This window comes from Onychomys torridus, chromosome 15 (genome assembly GCF_903995425.1).
Source record: "Onychomys torridus chromosome 15, mOncTor1.1, whole genome shotgun sequence".
Taxonomy (NCBI): Eukaryota; Metazoa; Chordata; class Mammalia; order Rodentia; family Cricetidae; genus Onychomys; species Onychomys torridus.
The window spans coordinates 1,242,866-1,256,428 of NC_050457.1; the positions used below are offsets into that span (position 1 = coordinate 1,242,866).

Sequence of the window (13,563 nt, forward strand, 5' to 3'; positions counted from 1 at the left end):
CAACAACCAAGGAGAAGAGTCCAGGGCAGCAGAATGTTAAGTCCTAGGTTTAAACACTTGGTTCACCCCACATCATGAAAATTACTATTTTAGACTTAGCTTTCTTTTTTAATAGTCTTCACCATGGATTCATTACCTACACATCCTTTCTGGCCCCATTTACACCCTGACTGCTAAGTTCTGCATGACAGACACCCAGGGTGTTGTTCTAAATCCTGATAACAAGCATGATATAGGTCCCAGGCAGTCAGAACAGCACTCACTGACCACACATAACTGGTATATTAAAACCAGTGTAAACCAAGTGAACATCAACTTGCTTGTAAACTCTGAGGAACAAAACATTTATGGGAAACTGTACATACACACACACACACACACACACACACACACACACACACACACACACACTGTTCTCTAAAATTCTTTTAAACTTTTATTTGAAAGTTTCATGTCATTGATTAGGAGACTGCCTCTGTCCTGGCTAGGGCGTCACTGTGTGTGGCTTTTTTACTTCAGGAACTGGCCCTGATAAGAGATTAGTTAAACCAGGTTTTATTTGGTTTTGATATCTAGCACCCTCCCTCTCCCTCTCAATAGGGTCTCACTATGTAGTGCTGATTGCCTAGAGCTCATTGTATAGACCAGGCTGGCCTCAAACTCACTGAGATCCTCCTGCCTCTGCCTCAGAGCGCTGGAATTAGAGGTGTGTATCAGTACACCTAGCTTTAAGTTTCTCAGTTTTAAGTTCACATATACATTGGCCTCCTTGGAGGCCATTTTAACATATAAATATCTGGTAAACATTTGTAAGCAAAAGTACTCAACTAAGATTTGGAGGATCTCAGTGTGCTTATATTTTACCTTTAAAACTATAAAAGCCCTAATTAAACACAGGAAGTACATGATCTGTGGACAAAGCAATGTGAGAAGAACAGAGGATCGCTGGGAACTGAAGTGAGTGATGGAGGACGATTCTGTTAACTTGGAATGTATGAAAACTTTCCCAAATAAAACATGGTGTATTTAAAAGGAATCTCTCCCCACTTAAAATTTTCCTGTTATGTTTTCTGTTTTATCTGCTATCAGCTGTGTAAGTCCTTCCTAAACTGATCACCCTGAGCCTCTAATATACAGCCTCAATCAATCCAGAGAGGGATGGGATGTATTCTGTCAACTCTGAGTGGCCCAGAAGTCATACTAAAGCAAATGTGCTTTTAAACCTCCCAAATCTAGAAGTTTAAAAAAATATTTGCTTTTATTTTTATTTACGTGTATATGACCTGTGTGCTGGTGTCCACAAAGGCCAGAAGAGAGCATCATATTCCCTGGAGCTGAAGTCACATTGCTTACAATGTTTACTAAAAAGTTACTAAAGCATGAGTGCAAATGCTAAAGGACAAGAAACTTGTGATCCCAACTCTAAAATGTCCTAACGCAGTGTTGCCAAGCCTTAAGGAGCATGGGCTTCACTGGATCTGCTTTACACGCAGCTGTTTGTTTAAACTCAGTAAGCAGTGGGGCAGTGGGGTTCTGCATGTCTCCACTATGCCAAGAGTGCTGCTGGGCTGTGGCTTACATGCTGAGCAGCAAGTTCCTTATGGGCTGAAGCACTAGAGACAATGCTATAGTCACAGGTGAGTGTGAGGAACCAAACTCAGGTCCTTTGGAAGAATAGCAAGAGCTCTTAGCCACAGGCCCATCTCTCTAGCCCCTGACAAAACCTGTGATTTTTAAAGCTATATATAGCACCTATGTTGGAAAAAAGTCATCCTTGCTACTGAAATAAAATTACTGCAAAATATTTTCAAACATATACACAATTTTTGCTGCCATATATTTTTATCAGGAAGAACTCTGAATTACTTTGAACTCTCCAGTGGCATAAAAATCAGAGTCACATTTAAAAGGTTCCTTAGAAAGTGTCACATAAATATTGCCATTATCCACCGTCACAGTGTGAATCCTTTGCTTTACTCCCTTGGAACACCACTTGGGTCTTGATGATGGGTCTTTAGGGTTTATAGACTGGTACAATCCTTCTCCTGTTGCCAAAGTGATTTTGTATTTATGCCAGGGACAAACTATACATGATTGTCCATTGAAATCCTAGAGGGGAAAAACAACAGATTTAATAGTCTTGACATTTCAGGTGTTTATGGTAGACCTCAGATTTAGTTAAGAATCTAATGCAGGAGAATTGGGTTCAAGTATACCAGGTGGAGTTGCATGAACTCAGAAGTTGAGGTGAGAGGATCCTGAGCTCGATGCCAGCCTGGACTACCTGATGAGACTGTCTCATAAACAGTGAGGAGCATGCCAGTGATATAGCTCAGCAGGTGAAGGCACTTGCCACTAAGCCTGATGATGTGAGTTCAATCCTGGGAACCCACATGATGGAAGAGGAGGGCCACCTCCACATAGTTATTCTCTTTGTTCACAGGGATTGTTCCCACACACAAATAAGTAAATAAACATCACAAATGAACAAAGAGAGCAGTGCTTTCCCCTCCTAGTTACAAGTTAGCCAGCACAAAGCAAAATGAGGACAATTGAGTCCTTTTTGTAGCAGGCTAGAACTCAGTGAGCTGGAGTGCCAGCAGAAGAGGACTGGCTGGCAGAAGACCACACTGCCTCTCAGCCAGAGGTTATTATCATTAATGTCACTTCCTTGACAGAAAAAGGGCAGGGCTTCCAGAGCTTCCATAGGAATTTTCACTAGCTTCTAGAAGAACTGTAGGGCCTGGGAGTTACTAAAGCATGAGTGCAAATGCTAAAGGACAAGAAACTTGTGATCCCAACTCTAAAATGTCCTAACGCAGTGTTGCCAAGCCTTAAGGAGCATGGGCTTCACTGGATCTGCTTTACACACAGCTGTTTGTTCAAACTCAGTAAGCAGTGGGGCAGTGGCGTTCTGCATGTCTCCACTATGCCAAGAGTGCTGCTGGGCTGTGGCTTACATGCTGAGCAGCAAGTTCCTTATGGGCTGAAGCACTAGAGACAATGCTATAGCATTCTCATCCACATGTGCTTTCAGCCCTGTCCATCAGAAATAGAAACACTAACTTGGATTCCCATAGAGGCATTAGCAAACAGTCACATTTCCATAACTTAAACACATGCGCTTTAACACACAGAGCAGGACAGATATGGTTAGCAGGCAAACAACACGTGTGCAAAGAGTGGAGCTCAGGCTTGTATTCTGCAGCAGTTCGACAAAAAAAACCAAAAACCAAAAAACAAAAAACACAGAAGACAGAAATTAGCTCGTCTTGGAGCACAAGAAAGCAAAGGCAATTCTCCCAAATTCTTCAAGTAAGATTTTTAAATGTTTTCTCTCAAACATTTAGAAACACTTTTATTATATTGAAAATATATACTCATAAAATTCAAAGCATTCAATATAGCAATAAAAAGTGACTGTTAGAATTTCAATCTCATTGGAACTACTCTATTTGCTCTTAATACTCAAAAGCACATTGTTAATATCCTTCCATACCAGCACTGATAGGCCTGCATAATTTATTTTATTGGGTGCATAATGTTCCACAGCATGGCTGATATAATGTATTTAATGAAGTGGTCTTAAATTTTCCTGTATATAATCCAACATTTGTGCAAATATATTCACAGAGTAGATATCCCAGTATATTTGCTAGTTCAAAAGACACTGATAACTTGTTATGATTTATCTGGAAAATGGTTTTCTTTGTATTATAGTGTATGAATAGGTAAGGATAGTGCCAATCATCTTCAAAGTACTAAAGTGGAATTAAACATAAATTACTAACCTTTGAATAAAGAATAAAATAATAAAAATATAGGAAACATCTGAATTTGCTTAAAGTAAGTTTAATTTTACATACCTCAATTTCTCCCAAATGTAAGGGTCCTCCAGAATCTGAAAATGAATTGATATTATATCTAATCACTAAACTGAATTTCGATAGTTTTGTGATGAACAAGTACAAATTCTAAAAACGAAAAGAAATCTTACGATAGCAACGAATGTCCATAGCATGATATTCCCCTTTGTGGTAGAAAATGACCACTTCTCTGTCATGGACAACAGCCGTCATTCTTTCTGACTTTCTAATGTCATCTTCTCTGCCAACACAGACAGAAGTGTACTTCTTCTCATCGTCTTGTTCAGAGAGTCCAGGGTCCATGCTATTTAGTGAGGAGAGAAGGAAGAAGAGAGGAAAGGAAGGGATGTGAGCGAGGGACGGAGGGAGGGAAGGGAGGGAGGAGGAAAACACTGAAGTAATCCTCTCTAGTTTGGACACAACCTGAGTTGTCTGGAGTTTTTGAAACTAATGAATGCTTTTCTCTATAGCAGTATAGGATTTTTTTTTAAAAAATTGTTTGCTCTTTGTACTCTTTTGTTCTTTGCCACCCAGCTCCTAAAATTACACTGAGTCTTGTTACTTATGAATGCCCAGCCTTGGCTTGGCTTATTTCTAGCCAGCTTTTCTTAAATTATCCCATCTACTTTTTGCCTCTAGGCTTTTATCCTTCTTTATTCTATACACGTTTCTTTCCTTCTTACTCCATGGCTGGATGTGTAGCTGGGTGGCTGTGTAGCTGGGTGGCTGTGTAGCTGGGTGGCTGTGTAGCTGGGTGGCTGTGTAGCTGGCTGGCTGTGTAGCTGGGTGGCTGTGTAGCTGGCTGGCTGTGTAGCTGGCTGGCTGTGTAGCTGGCTGGCTGTGTAGCTAGCTGGCTGTGTAGCTGGCTGGCTGGTCCCTGGAGTCCTCCTCCCCTTCTTCTCTTGCTCCTTCATCTTCTTTTCCCAGATTTCTCCTCCTGCTTATTCTCTCCCTGCCAGCCCCACCTATGCTTTCTCCTGCCTAGCTACTACTGTTCAGCTCTTTATTAGACCAATCCGGTATTTTAGACAAGCAAAGTAACACAGCTTCACAGACTCACATGCAAAACAAAAGAATACAACATGTTTTTGCATCATTAAACAAATTTTCCACAGCATAACAAATGTAACACAACTTCAACTAATATTCCACAATAATAGAACATTTGTAAATACTAGATCAAAGTTCGTCTTTACTTTGATTTAGAGATCCAACACTGCCAGACCAAGGAAAACTCCCCACTGTCAGGGAAGGCAGGATAATGGAATTTCAGAGCAGAGGCAGAGAGCCTAAAGCTTCACTGTCCTTTCCTTCCCTAGTAAATTCATACTAAGAGCATCCAGTTGTTCTCCACAGTTTCTGTCTGCTGCAGTCCTGTGGACTCTTGGGTGCCCTGCTGAGGCAGCTCACTTAAAGTTCATGGAACAGTTTACCCCACCAGTGCAAGTGAGAGGTGTGAATAGATTTTTTCCTTTTTCAGACATGAAGATGATTTTTATTTTTCCCTTTAATCAAGGGGAACTTATACAAGAGGACTGAAGGTTATGCATTTTTTTTCTTAGAACAGGCATTAAGCCTTTTTATTGTAAAGTGATTCAGTGGCTTGTGTATACATGAAGACTCTAGTCATATTTGATTCTATCCTAGAACCATCACACTTCTAGGTTTCAGGAACCTTCTGTAACTTCACAAACCAAGCTCATCCCTAATAGAAGATGTTAAGGTATAGGGTCCTGTAGGTACCTGAACTGTTTACTTGAATTCCTTTATTGTATGACAAAATTAAGGGCTTATGACAGATAACAGAGGTTAAAGTGTCACAGTAACATCTACTCACAGCTGTTTACAACACTGACAGAGAAGCTTAAGGAATGACTTTGGTGATCATCTTTAAGTGCCACCAGAGTTACAAATAAAGTTAGCTTCAGATTCTCCTTTGAGTTTTCTCCTTGTTAGAGATGATCCTTTTATGAATGTTTTCTGATCAATGACTATGTGACTGGCATTTCAGGACTTAGGACATGTAAGCTTTCTATGCTCTCAAGGACTATGTTCTATATGGCAAGATTAATATCAAACTTGGTGACAGGGTGAAGAAATTTTGCAAAGAATACACTGTAGAGTAACTGAGATAATCAAATTGAAACCCCATGAGTCAGATATGTGAAGCATTGGTGGAAGAGAATTCCATACTGAAGAAAGAGTGAAAGTCTGAGGGAAAGAAAAGGCTTAGCTGATTTGAGGAACAACAACAACTACAACAAAACCCTGGAAAAATAACAAGCAAAAATAACCCTGGGGACAACACAGGGGAGGGGAGCTAGTCCAGGGGCACTGGGGACAACACAGGGGAGGGGAGCTAGTCCAGGGGCACTGGGGACAACACAGGGGAGGGGAGCTAGTCCAGGGGCACTGGGGACAACACAGGGGAGGGGAGCTAGTCCAGGGGCACTGGGGACAACACAGGGGAGGGGAGCTAGTCCAGGAGCACGGGGAGGTTTCACACAGTCCCCTTTAAAACAGTGTTCCAGGCTCTGGAAAACGGATGGTAACAGAACAGGTAGGAAGACACAGAACAGAAAGCTGCTAAGGTAGGCACCAGAGCTAGGATGACTTGGCCAGAGTGTTCTAATGTGGGAAAGAAGAGTAATGGTCTAAGCCAATCCCTAAAACATGTCCCATTCAGAAGACAAGGGGAAGATGTGAAGAGGCAAGACCAGCATAGCACCCAGTGACTGCTAATCAAACAAAATTAATCACTCTTCTCTATCATCTGCCTCAAATTGAAGGTAGGTAATAGAGAAAAATAAACACAGCCAATGAGGTAAAATCACTACATTAAACATGAAAATCTGGGGCTTTCCAGAAAATTGTTCTGTTCTAAAACTTGTTGTTAGCAAAAGCTCAGACTATCCTGCTCCCTTTGTGTAAACTGACCTATTATTTACTCCTCAACTCTCCTAAAAATCTAAATATTGGTTATGGTTATTAACTAAGTAAAAGCTTATATCCATAATATAATCATTACAACCCTCTTTTGCCTATACTTCGAAGTTTTGTCTTGTATTCACTCTTTGGGCCAAATGTAGAAATTAAAAAGTCAAGACTAAGAAAATTACTCAACATTACTCCCAAAGACAGTCTCACGGCTACATGTCTGATCAGTCCTCAAGACTACCCACTCTATAACATTGTGTAACACTCAGCAGATGTTCTTCACCATGTGAAGTCACATAGCCAGATGTTTACAAGACATGCTTGTTTTTGAGACAGGTCTCATATACCTCAGGCTGTCCTTGCACTCCCAATCTTCTTGCCTCCCTCTCCCTAGTGCTAATAACACGGGCCTTGGCCAGCACACCAGGTCTATGCAGGGCTGGGGGTCAAATCCAGGGCTTTGTGCATACACTGCATGCACTCTACCAACTAAGCTGCATCTCTAGTACCAAATGTTTCTCTGTGTGTGTGTGTGTGTGTGTGTGTGTGTGTGTGTGTGTGTGTGTGTGTTCAACAACCAATTAATTCTTTGGTCCTCGTAAAAGACCTCAATAGGTGTTTCTGTCAGACATAGCCTTCCAAATCAAAATGAAATAATTCTAAAGGTTTGTAGCAATCCTAGGTTTTACTAAGATTCTCTCTCTCTCTCTCTCTCTCTCTCTCTCTCTCCCTCTCTCCCTCCCTCCCTCCCTCCCTCCCTCCCTCCCTCCCTCCTCCCTCTTTTAAAAACTTATTTTATGTGTATGGGTATTTTGCCTGCATGTGTGTCTGTGTACCACATGTTCATGCTTGGCTGGTGCCTGAGGAGGCCAGAAGACATCAGATCCCCCAGAAACTGGAGGTGCAGAGGATTGTATGCTGACTGACGTGTGGGTGCTGGGAACTGAACCTGGGACCTCTAGAAGAGCAGCCAGTGCTCTTAAATCTCTAAGCCACTGCTTTAGCTCTTCTAATTACACCTTAACAATTTTATAATTGTATGAATTTCTTATCAGAGTGTGAGGTTTATAACTCTGCCTTATGCAAGATAAAGAATTATATATTGTTAATCCTGTCCCTTGGGGCTGCCCTGCATTTAAGGAAAATCTCCTTCCCTTCCTCCCTCTCTCCTGCTCTCTTTCTCTCTCTCTCCATTCCCACAAGATGTGCATACCTCCACTTTCTCCTCCTTCTCTTTCTCCCCTGTCTCCCTCTTTCCTATCCTTCTCTTCACCTCTCTATTATACTAAACTCTCCATGTGGATGCAGTGCCTGGGTGTGAATGACTTTCCATACGTCATCACCCCCGCTACATATGGCCAGCATGATTTCCCTCATGTGTGGGATACCCTGGCCTGGCCAGCTGGGGGTTCCCCACTTGTGCAGAATATATAACATATATGCAAAAGGAAATGAAGTGAATAAAAATGATGTCCCACACGATTGGTAGAAATTCAACTACTGTTAAGCACACTGAGTGTACTGTGAAAATACTCTTAGTAATAAAAACATACAGTTGTCTACTATTGAAAATACTATGAATCACATATCAACTTCAAATACTCCAATTATAGGGAGATGACCCTCAGTCTACTTTCTAAACTGCACTGATACTGCCACATTCATAAGGTGTTAACACACCTTTACTTGACCAAACAGGAAGCTACCACATTGGATCCATTTCAGCCTGAGGTTAACATTTAACATATATGTATATCCACATATCCAACTTGTTTAAAGAAGTTGGACCTAGATTAAATGACTCCGACCCATAAACCTTACAAACATTAAGAGGGAAAAATTATGTCTCATTTTAAAAGCAAGTTTATAAAAACAGAAAACTTAGGAATAAAATCTCCACCAAGTTTATTAGGAGTGGCCTTTACAAAAGGAGATTCACGGGCCACTGTAACAAAGCAGGCACTAACTGAGGCGGAAGGTAGGACATGGGATAGCACCCCATGCCTGGGCTCCCAGACCTACACGCGTGAGGCAGAGGTGTGTGCAGTGACAGGAGAAGCAAGAGCTTCCCTCAGTGTACACACTGCACACACATTAAGTCAGGAAACCACTCTGGAGTCTGCAGTCAACCCTACTCTAAATGACCTAGTTGAGCTGGGATGCAGCACAGTCATAAAGCATTAGCTCACTAGCCCATGCCTGGAGCTCTACCTCACCTGGGAGTGAGGGTGGGTCTTAACTTGGCACTTAACTGTTACTGGAAAAACTGAGCTATATGCTGTTTTTTAAAATTATACCACAGTAGATTAGCAAAAATAATTTTAACCAAAAAAGCAAGGGGCCAGCTTGGTAGCACACACATCTTTAATCCCAGCATTCATAAAGCACGGGTAGGCAGTTTTCTGTGAGTTCAAGGATAGCCTGGTCTACATAGTTTCAGACCAGCCAGGGCTATACAGTAAGACCTTGTCTTAGAGGAAATAAAAAGGTAAAGGAGACCATCACAATAATTGTTTCTCAGTTGTGTGTGGCTGACAGGAAGCTGGAATAATATGTTTCATGCGCATCTGGTTTTGCTTAATTTGGTCAAATACAAAATTGCTAGTGGGGGCATTTACCTTCAGAGCTGGACCTGCAGCCTTATCAGATTTCATGGAAAGAGCACAAAGGAACCAAATCCTAAGAAAACGAGAAACAAGTAGAAAGGAAAATGGACTGAAAAGAAGGAAAGAAATACATTAAATCTGCAACAAATGTATCCTCAAAGTAAGATGCAGAACATATGGAGAATCCCTATGGACAGTAAGTAAATGCCAAATAAGCAAAGAAAAATGGACAGAAGACATGACCAAACAGTTCACACATAAGGAATTCCACATGGCCAGCAGTCACATGTAAAGAAGCTTAACCTCATCAGAAAAATAAAATGCGATGCAAAGCCCAAGCTGGAATATTTCCGTCCAGCAGACTAGCAAAAAGTTACAGAAGATTGGCAAGAATATGGCATAACCACTAGTGATGACATATGCTAATGCCGATGCAGCTTGGCCTCACCACAGCTGAACAATCATGACCCCATATCCCACTTGAGGCATGTCAGAAGAATGACTACACCATCAAAAGACAAGAAACAACACAGCCTATTTGTAGCAGGATGAATAATTTGTATATTCATTCAATGGAATGCTGCTCTATAGCAGTAAAAACTGACTCATTTTTTTAAAATGTAGAAAGGAAGCTTTCATTTTTTAAATCGTGCAAAAGCACACACACACACAAAAACCAACTAACGTTATTCATGAATACAGGCTCTGTAAGTATTTTCATTATTATTTTATTTTTATTTTCATATTTTGCCTGTTATTGTTTGTTTTTTACTCTTTTTGGGGGACCCACCACCCAGCTCCTAATAAATTCACACACGGAGGCTTATTATAAGTACCTGGCCTTAGCTTGGCTTGTTTCTTGCCAGCTTTCCTTAACTTATCCCATCTATCTTTTACCTCTGGGCTTTTCCGTTCTCTTACTGCTGTATCTTACTCTTATTCCCTGGCTTGCTGTGTAGCTGGGTGGCTGGCCCCCGGAGTCCTCCTCCTCTGACTCCTAGCTCTCATCTCCCAGATTTCTTCTTCTATATATTCTCTCTGTCTGCCATCCCTGCCTATCCTTTCTCCTGCCTCACCATTGGCCATTCAGGTGTTTTAGACAGGCACAGTAACACAGCTTCATAGAGTTAAATAAATGTAACATAAGCAAAAGTAACACACCTTAAAATAATATTCTACTACATGCCTGAATGTATGTCTGCAAACCATGTCAGGTGCCCTAGGAGGCTGTAAAATGGCAACTGATCCCCTAGAACTGGAGTTACTGAGTTTTAAGTCACCATGGAGCTCCTGGGAATTGAGTCCAGATCCTCTGGAAGAGCAGCAAGCACCCTTAACTGCTGGGCCTCCGTGAATACAAGTTTATAGGGTAAACTTACAGAGAAAAGCAAGAGGATAATGAAAGTGTTCTTAAAGCCTCAAAAATGTTGTTAGTTTTTCTATTTAAAGTTATTATTTCTAGTATTTAAGTTGAATACTACTTTGACTATGTTGCAAACTCATGAAAAACAGAGTTTTATATCCTTAGAGCATTTACCTGTACATAGATCAAGAATGAACTATTTGAGAATTTTGTACATCTTATGTCAAACCTTAGCACTAGATCAGAAGTTAGCCACCCCCAACAAAAATTAGCAAAATGCAATAGATGTAGACTAACTCTACAAGTTAACCTCTCCTGACAAGCAAACAAATAAAACCAAATACGGTGTTTGAGTATGGAACATTGACAAGGTTTGGCTCCAACCAAACACACACACACACACACACACACACACTGTAGTGCACTCTGAAGTGGCTGATAAGAAACAGAAGAAGAGAGCTCTGTCTAAAGGATAACAGTTTCAGAGAATTATGATTATAGTCTTGCAAAAGCTTAGGAAAGTATTATCTTTCAAATAATAGTGTTCTTTATGCATCATACATAGTACTATTTATGATATGTGATAATTATTTAAAATTAACACCCATATTGTTCTTAATTAAATATTGTGAATATCATAGTCTATTTAGACAATGAGTCCATGTGTTCACCTTTAAGAATTTAAATTTTGTTACCCTGATAAACTATTCATGCACGCCTACATATGCCTACATATTTCCTCTATTTTAAAAAAGTAGACTTTTTAAAAGTGTAGCTTCTTTACACTGACAGATAAAATTGTATGTATTTACAGTCTGCATGATGTTTTGAAGTATACATGCATGTGGAATGACTAAATCCAGCTAATTGATGAATGAGTTACCACACATAATTAACATGTTGTGATGAAAACATTTTCCATGCACTTAACTTTTTCAAGAATACAATAAATTGTTAACCAGTTACCATGTGTACAATTGAGCAAAGATAACAGATTCCTTTACCTAAATAAAAGAAAGTGGAAAGTTAGACAATTACCCAATTTGAGCAATAGATAATTTCCTTCTTTAAAAAATTAATTCTGTTCCATAGTTCTCTTTTTGAAAAGTGTTTTTGTTGTTGTTAATTTCTAAAATTAGGTTTCTAAAAGTGAGACTTCGAAAAATAAAACTACACATTAGCTAAGTGGATGTGTCTGTCAGTTTTAGATACCTTTCTAATGTAGATAATTCAAGTATTCATGCGCTGAACAGAAAATGCGTGAAAGTAAAGGTACTCACGTGTCAGTCCTCTTAAGCAATGACTAAGGCACTCTAAGAGTGGGTTCTTGGCCCACACACTACCCCAATGCTTATCTCCAGGGTGACACATTTGCTTTTAGGCTGCTGGGGGGTGGGGGGAGGAATGCTTTGGCCAGTTTTGTATCAGTTTGGATGACAATAAATACATAAGACCAGCTATATTTGGTGACTGACTACTTGCTTAAACACTTTGACGTAAAGGTTGTTACTCCTCACAAAACTGAGGATTCATAAACTAATATGCTGTTTGGCATTTCTTTCGTGTAATTAGCAGCCAGCGATTTATAAAAACATGTGGCCTGAAAGAAAATCATCTTGAAAGCCACAAAAGCCGTTCAGCAAAAATGTATAGAACTTATCAGGAAAGATAGGTCCGAATTTAAATCTAGGAATGCTAATATACAAGATTGTGTCCACAAATATTTAAAGTAGAACACTTGCCCAATTTAATGAAGTCATGCAGTTGAGCAAATTACCGCCAGTGTCTGGTATTTGATGAGAATGTTCTCCTGGGTCTGAATCTCCGGAACACGCTTGATTTGGGGCTGTGCTGCGTAAGAGGCTGTCATCATAGGGTGTGGGGACGAAAACTGCTTTAATACACCTCTGCTATTTACAGCTAGGTGCAACCACCCGTAAGGGCTCTGCAGCTCCGACCCCAGCTGTATTTAACAGCTCGGAAGACAGCCTGCAGCTGCTAGACTGTGCGGCACCCGGGACAGAGCACTGCAAGCCGAAGCAGTCCCAGCGGCCACTCCAGGTCACGTGGGGCGCGAGGACCTTCAGGATTAGCTTGCATAACTGACGTCGCACAAGTACAGGGAAGGCGTGTTTAAAGGCTGCAGGACCCGGCTGCGACCCGGTTGTCAAGGTGAACAGTTCACTGAGGCCCTTTCCGGAGGGAAGTTATTACGGAACAGCAGCCCCCTAGGGACTGCAGGGTCCAGCTAGGGAGCCGCCCGCCGCCACAGGAAGTCCAGGCCCTGGCCCCCGCCAGACCGGAAACAGCGCTCCGGAAAGCTCCGCCCCGGACCCATCCCTGCACCGCGAGAACCCAACTTACAGGGCTGGGGCCCTCGCCCCGTCCCCCCAGCGCGGCGGCCGTGCGCCACCCGCCTGCGCGAGCAGAGTCTCCGAGGGGGCGGGGCGAGGGCCACGTGCTCAGAAGTACTGGTTCCCCGGGGTCAGCAGCCTCTGGGATGACTTCTCTACCTCTGGCCCGTTGAGTGGATTTGATAGTGACAGCCAGCCTACCCTGCTCTTCCAGCATGAGTGACATCAATTTTTTTTTTTTAAAGACGATTATTGGTCTCATGCTAAATTTATCCATATTAGCATGATAATTTTAAATGCACTCATCAATCTCATGCCTAAGAACGTACCTTGTAGAAAAATATTGGCAGAAGCCTCAGGACGCATGTAATCCTTGTATAGGATTGTTTATAGCAACGAAATAGTATGTAGAGTTCAGGCAATGCTTGGATAAAATA

The 13,563-nt window shown here is 41.4% G+C and overlaps 1 protein-coding gene across 9 annotated transcripts in view; it reads right to left on the bottom strand.

Moving 5' to 3' along the window:
- Positions 1-13,156, bottom strand: part of Rfesd (Rieske Fe-S domain containing) — a 78,451-nt gene extending 65,295 nt beyond the window's left edge. For 2 of the 9 annotated variants that reach the window (XM_036206842.1, XM_036206839.1), the window contains exons 1-5: positions 12,550-13,104; positions 11,739-11,776; positions 9,422-9,482; positions 3,998-4,170; positions 3,867-3,924 (exon numbers count right to left, since the gene is read on the bottom strand). In XM_036206842.1, coding sequence (XP_036062735.1) covers positions 3,867-3,924; positions 3,998-4,169 — 230 coding nt within the window. In that variant the 5' untranslated portion in view covers position 4,170; positions 9,422-9,482; positions 11,739-11,776; positions 12,550-13,104. Of the gene's footprint in view, positions 1-1,816; positions 2,110-3,866; positions 3,925-3,997; positions 4,171-9,421; positions 9,483-11,738; positions 11,777-12,514; positions 13,105-13,136 lie in introns of those variants that run through there. The other 7 variants (XM_036206847.1, XM_036206841.1, XM_036206848.1 and 4 more) reach the window with 7 other exon arrangements.
- Between the last annotated feature and the right edge of the window lie 407 nt (positions 13,157-13,563).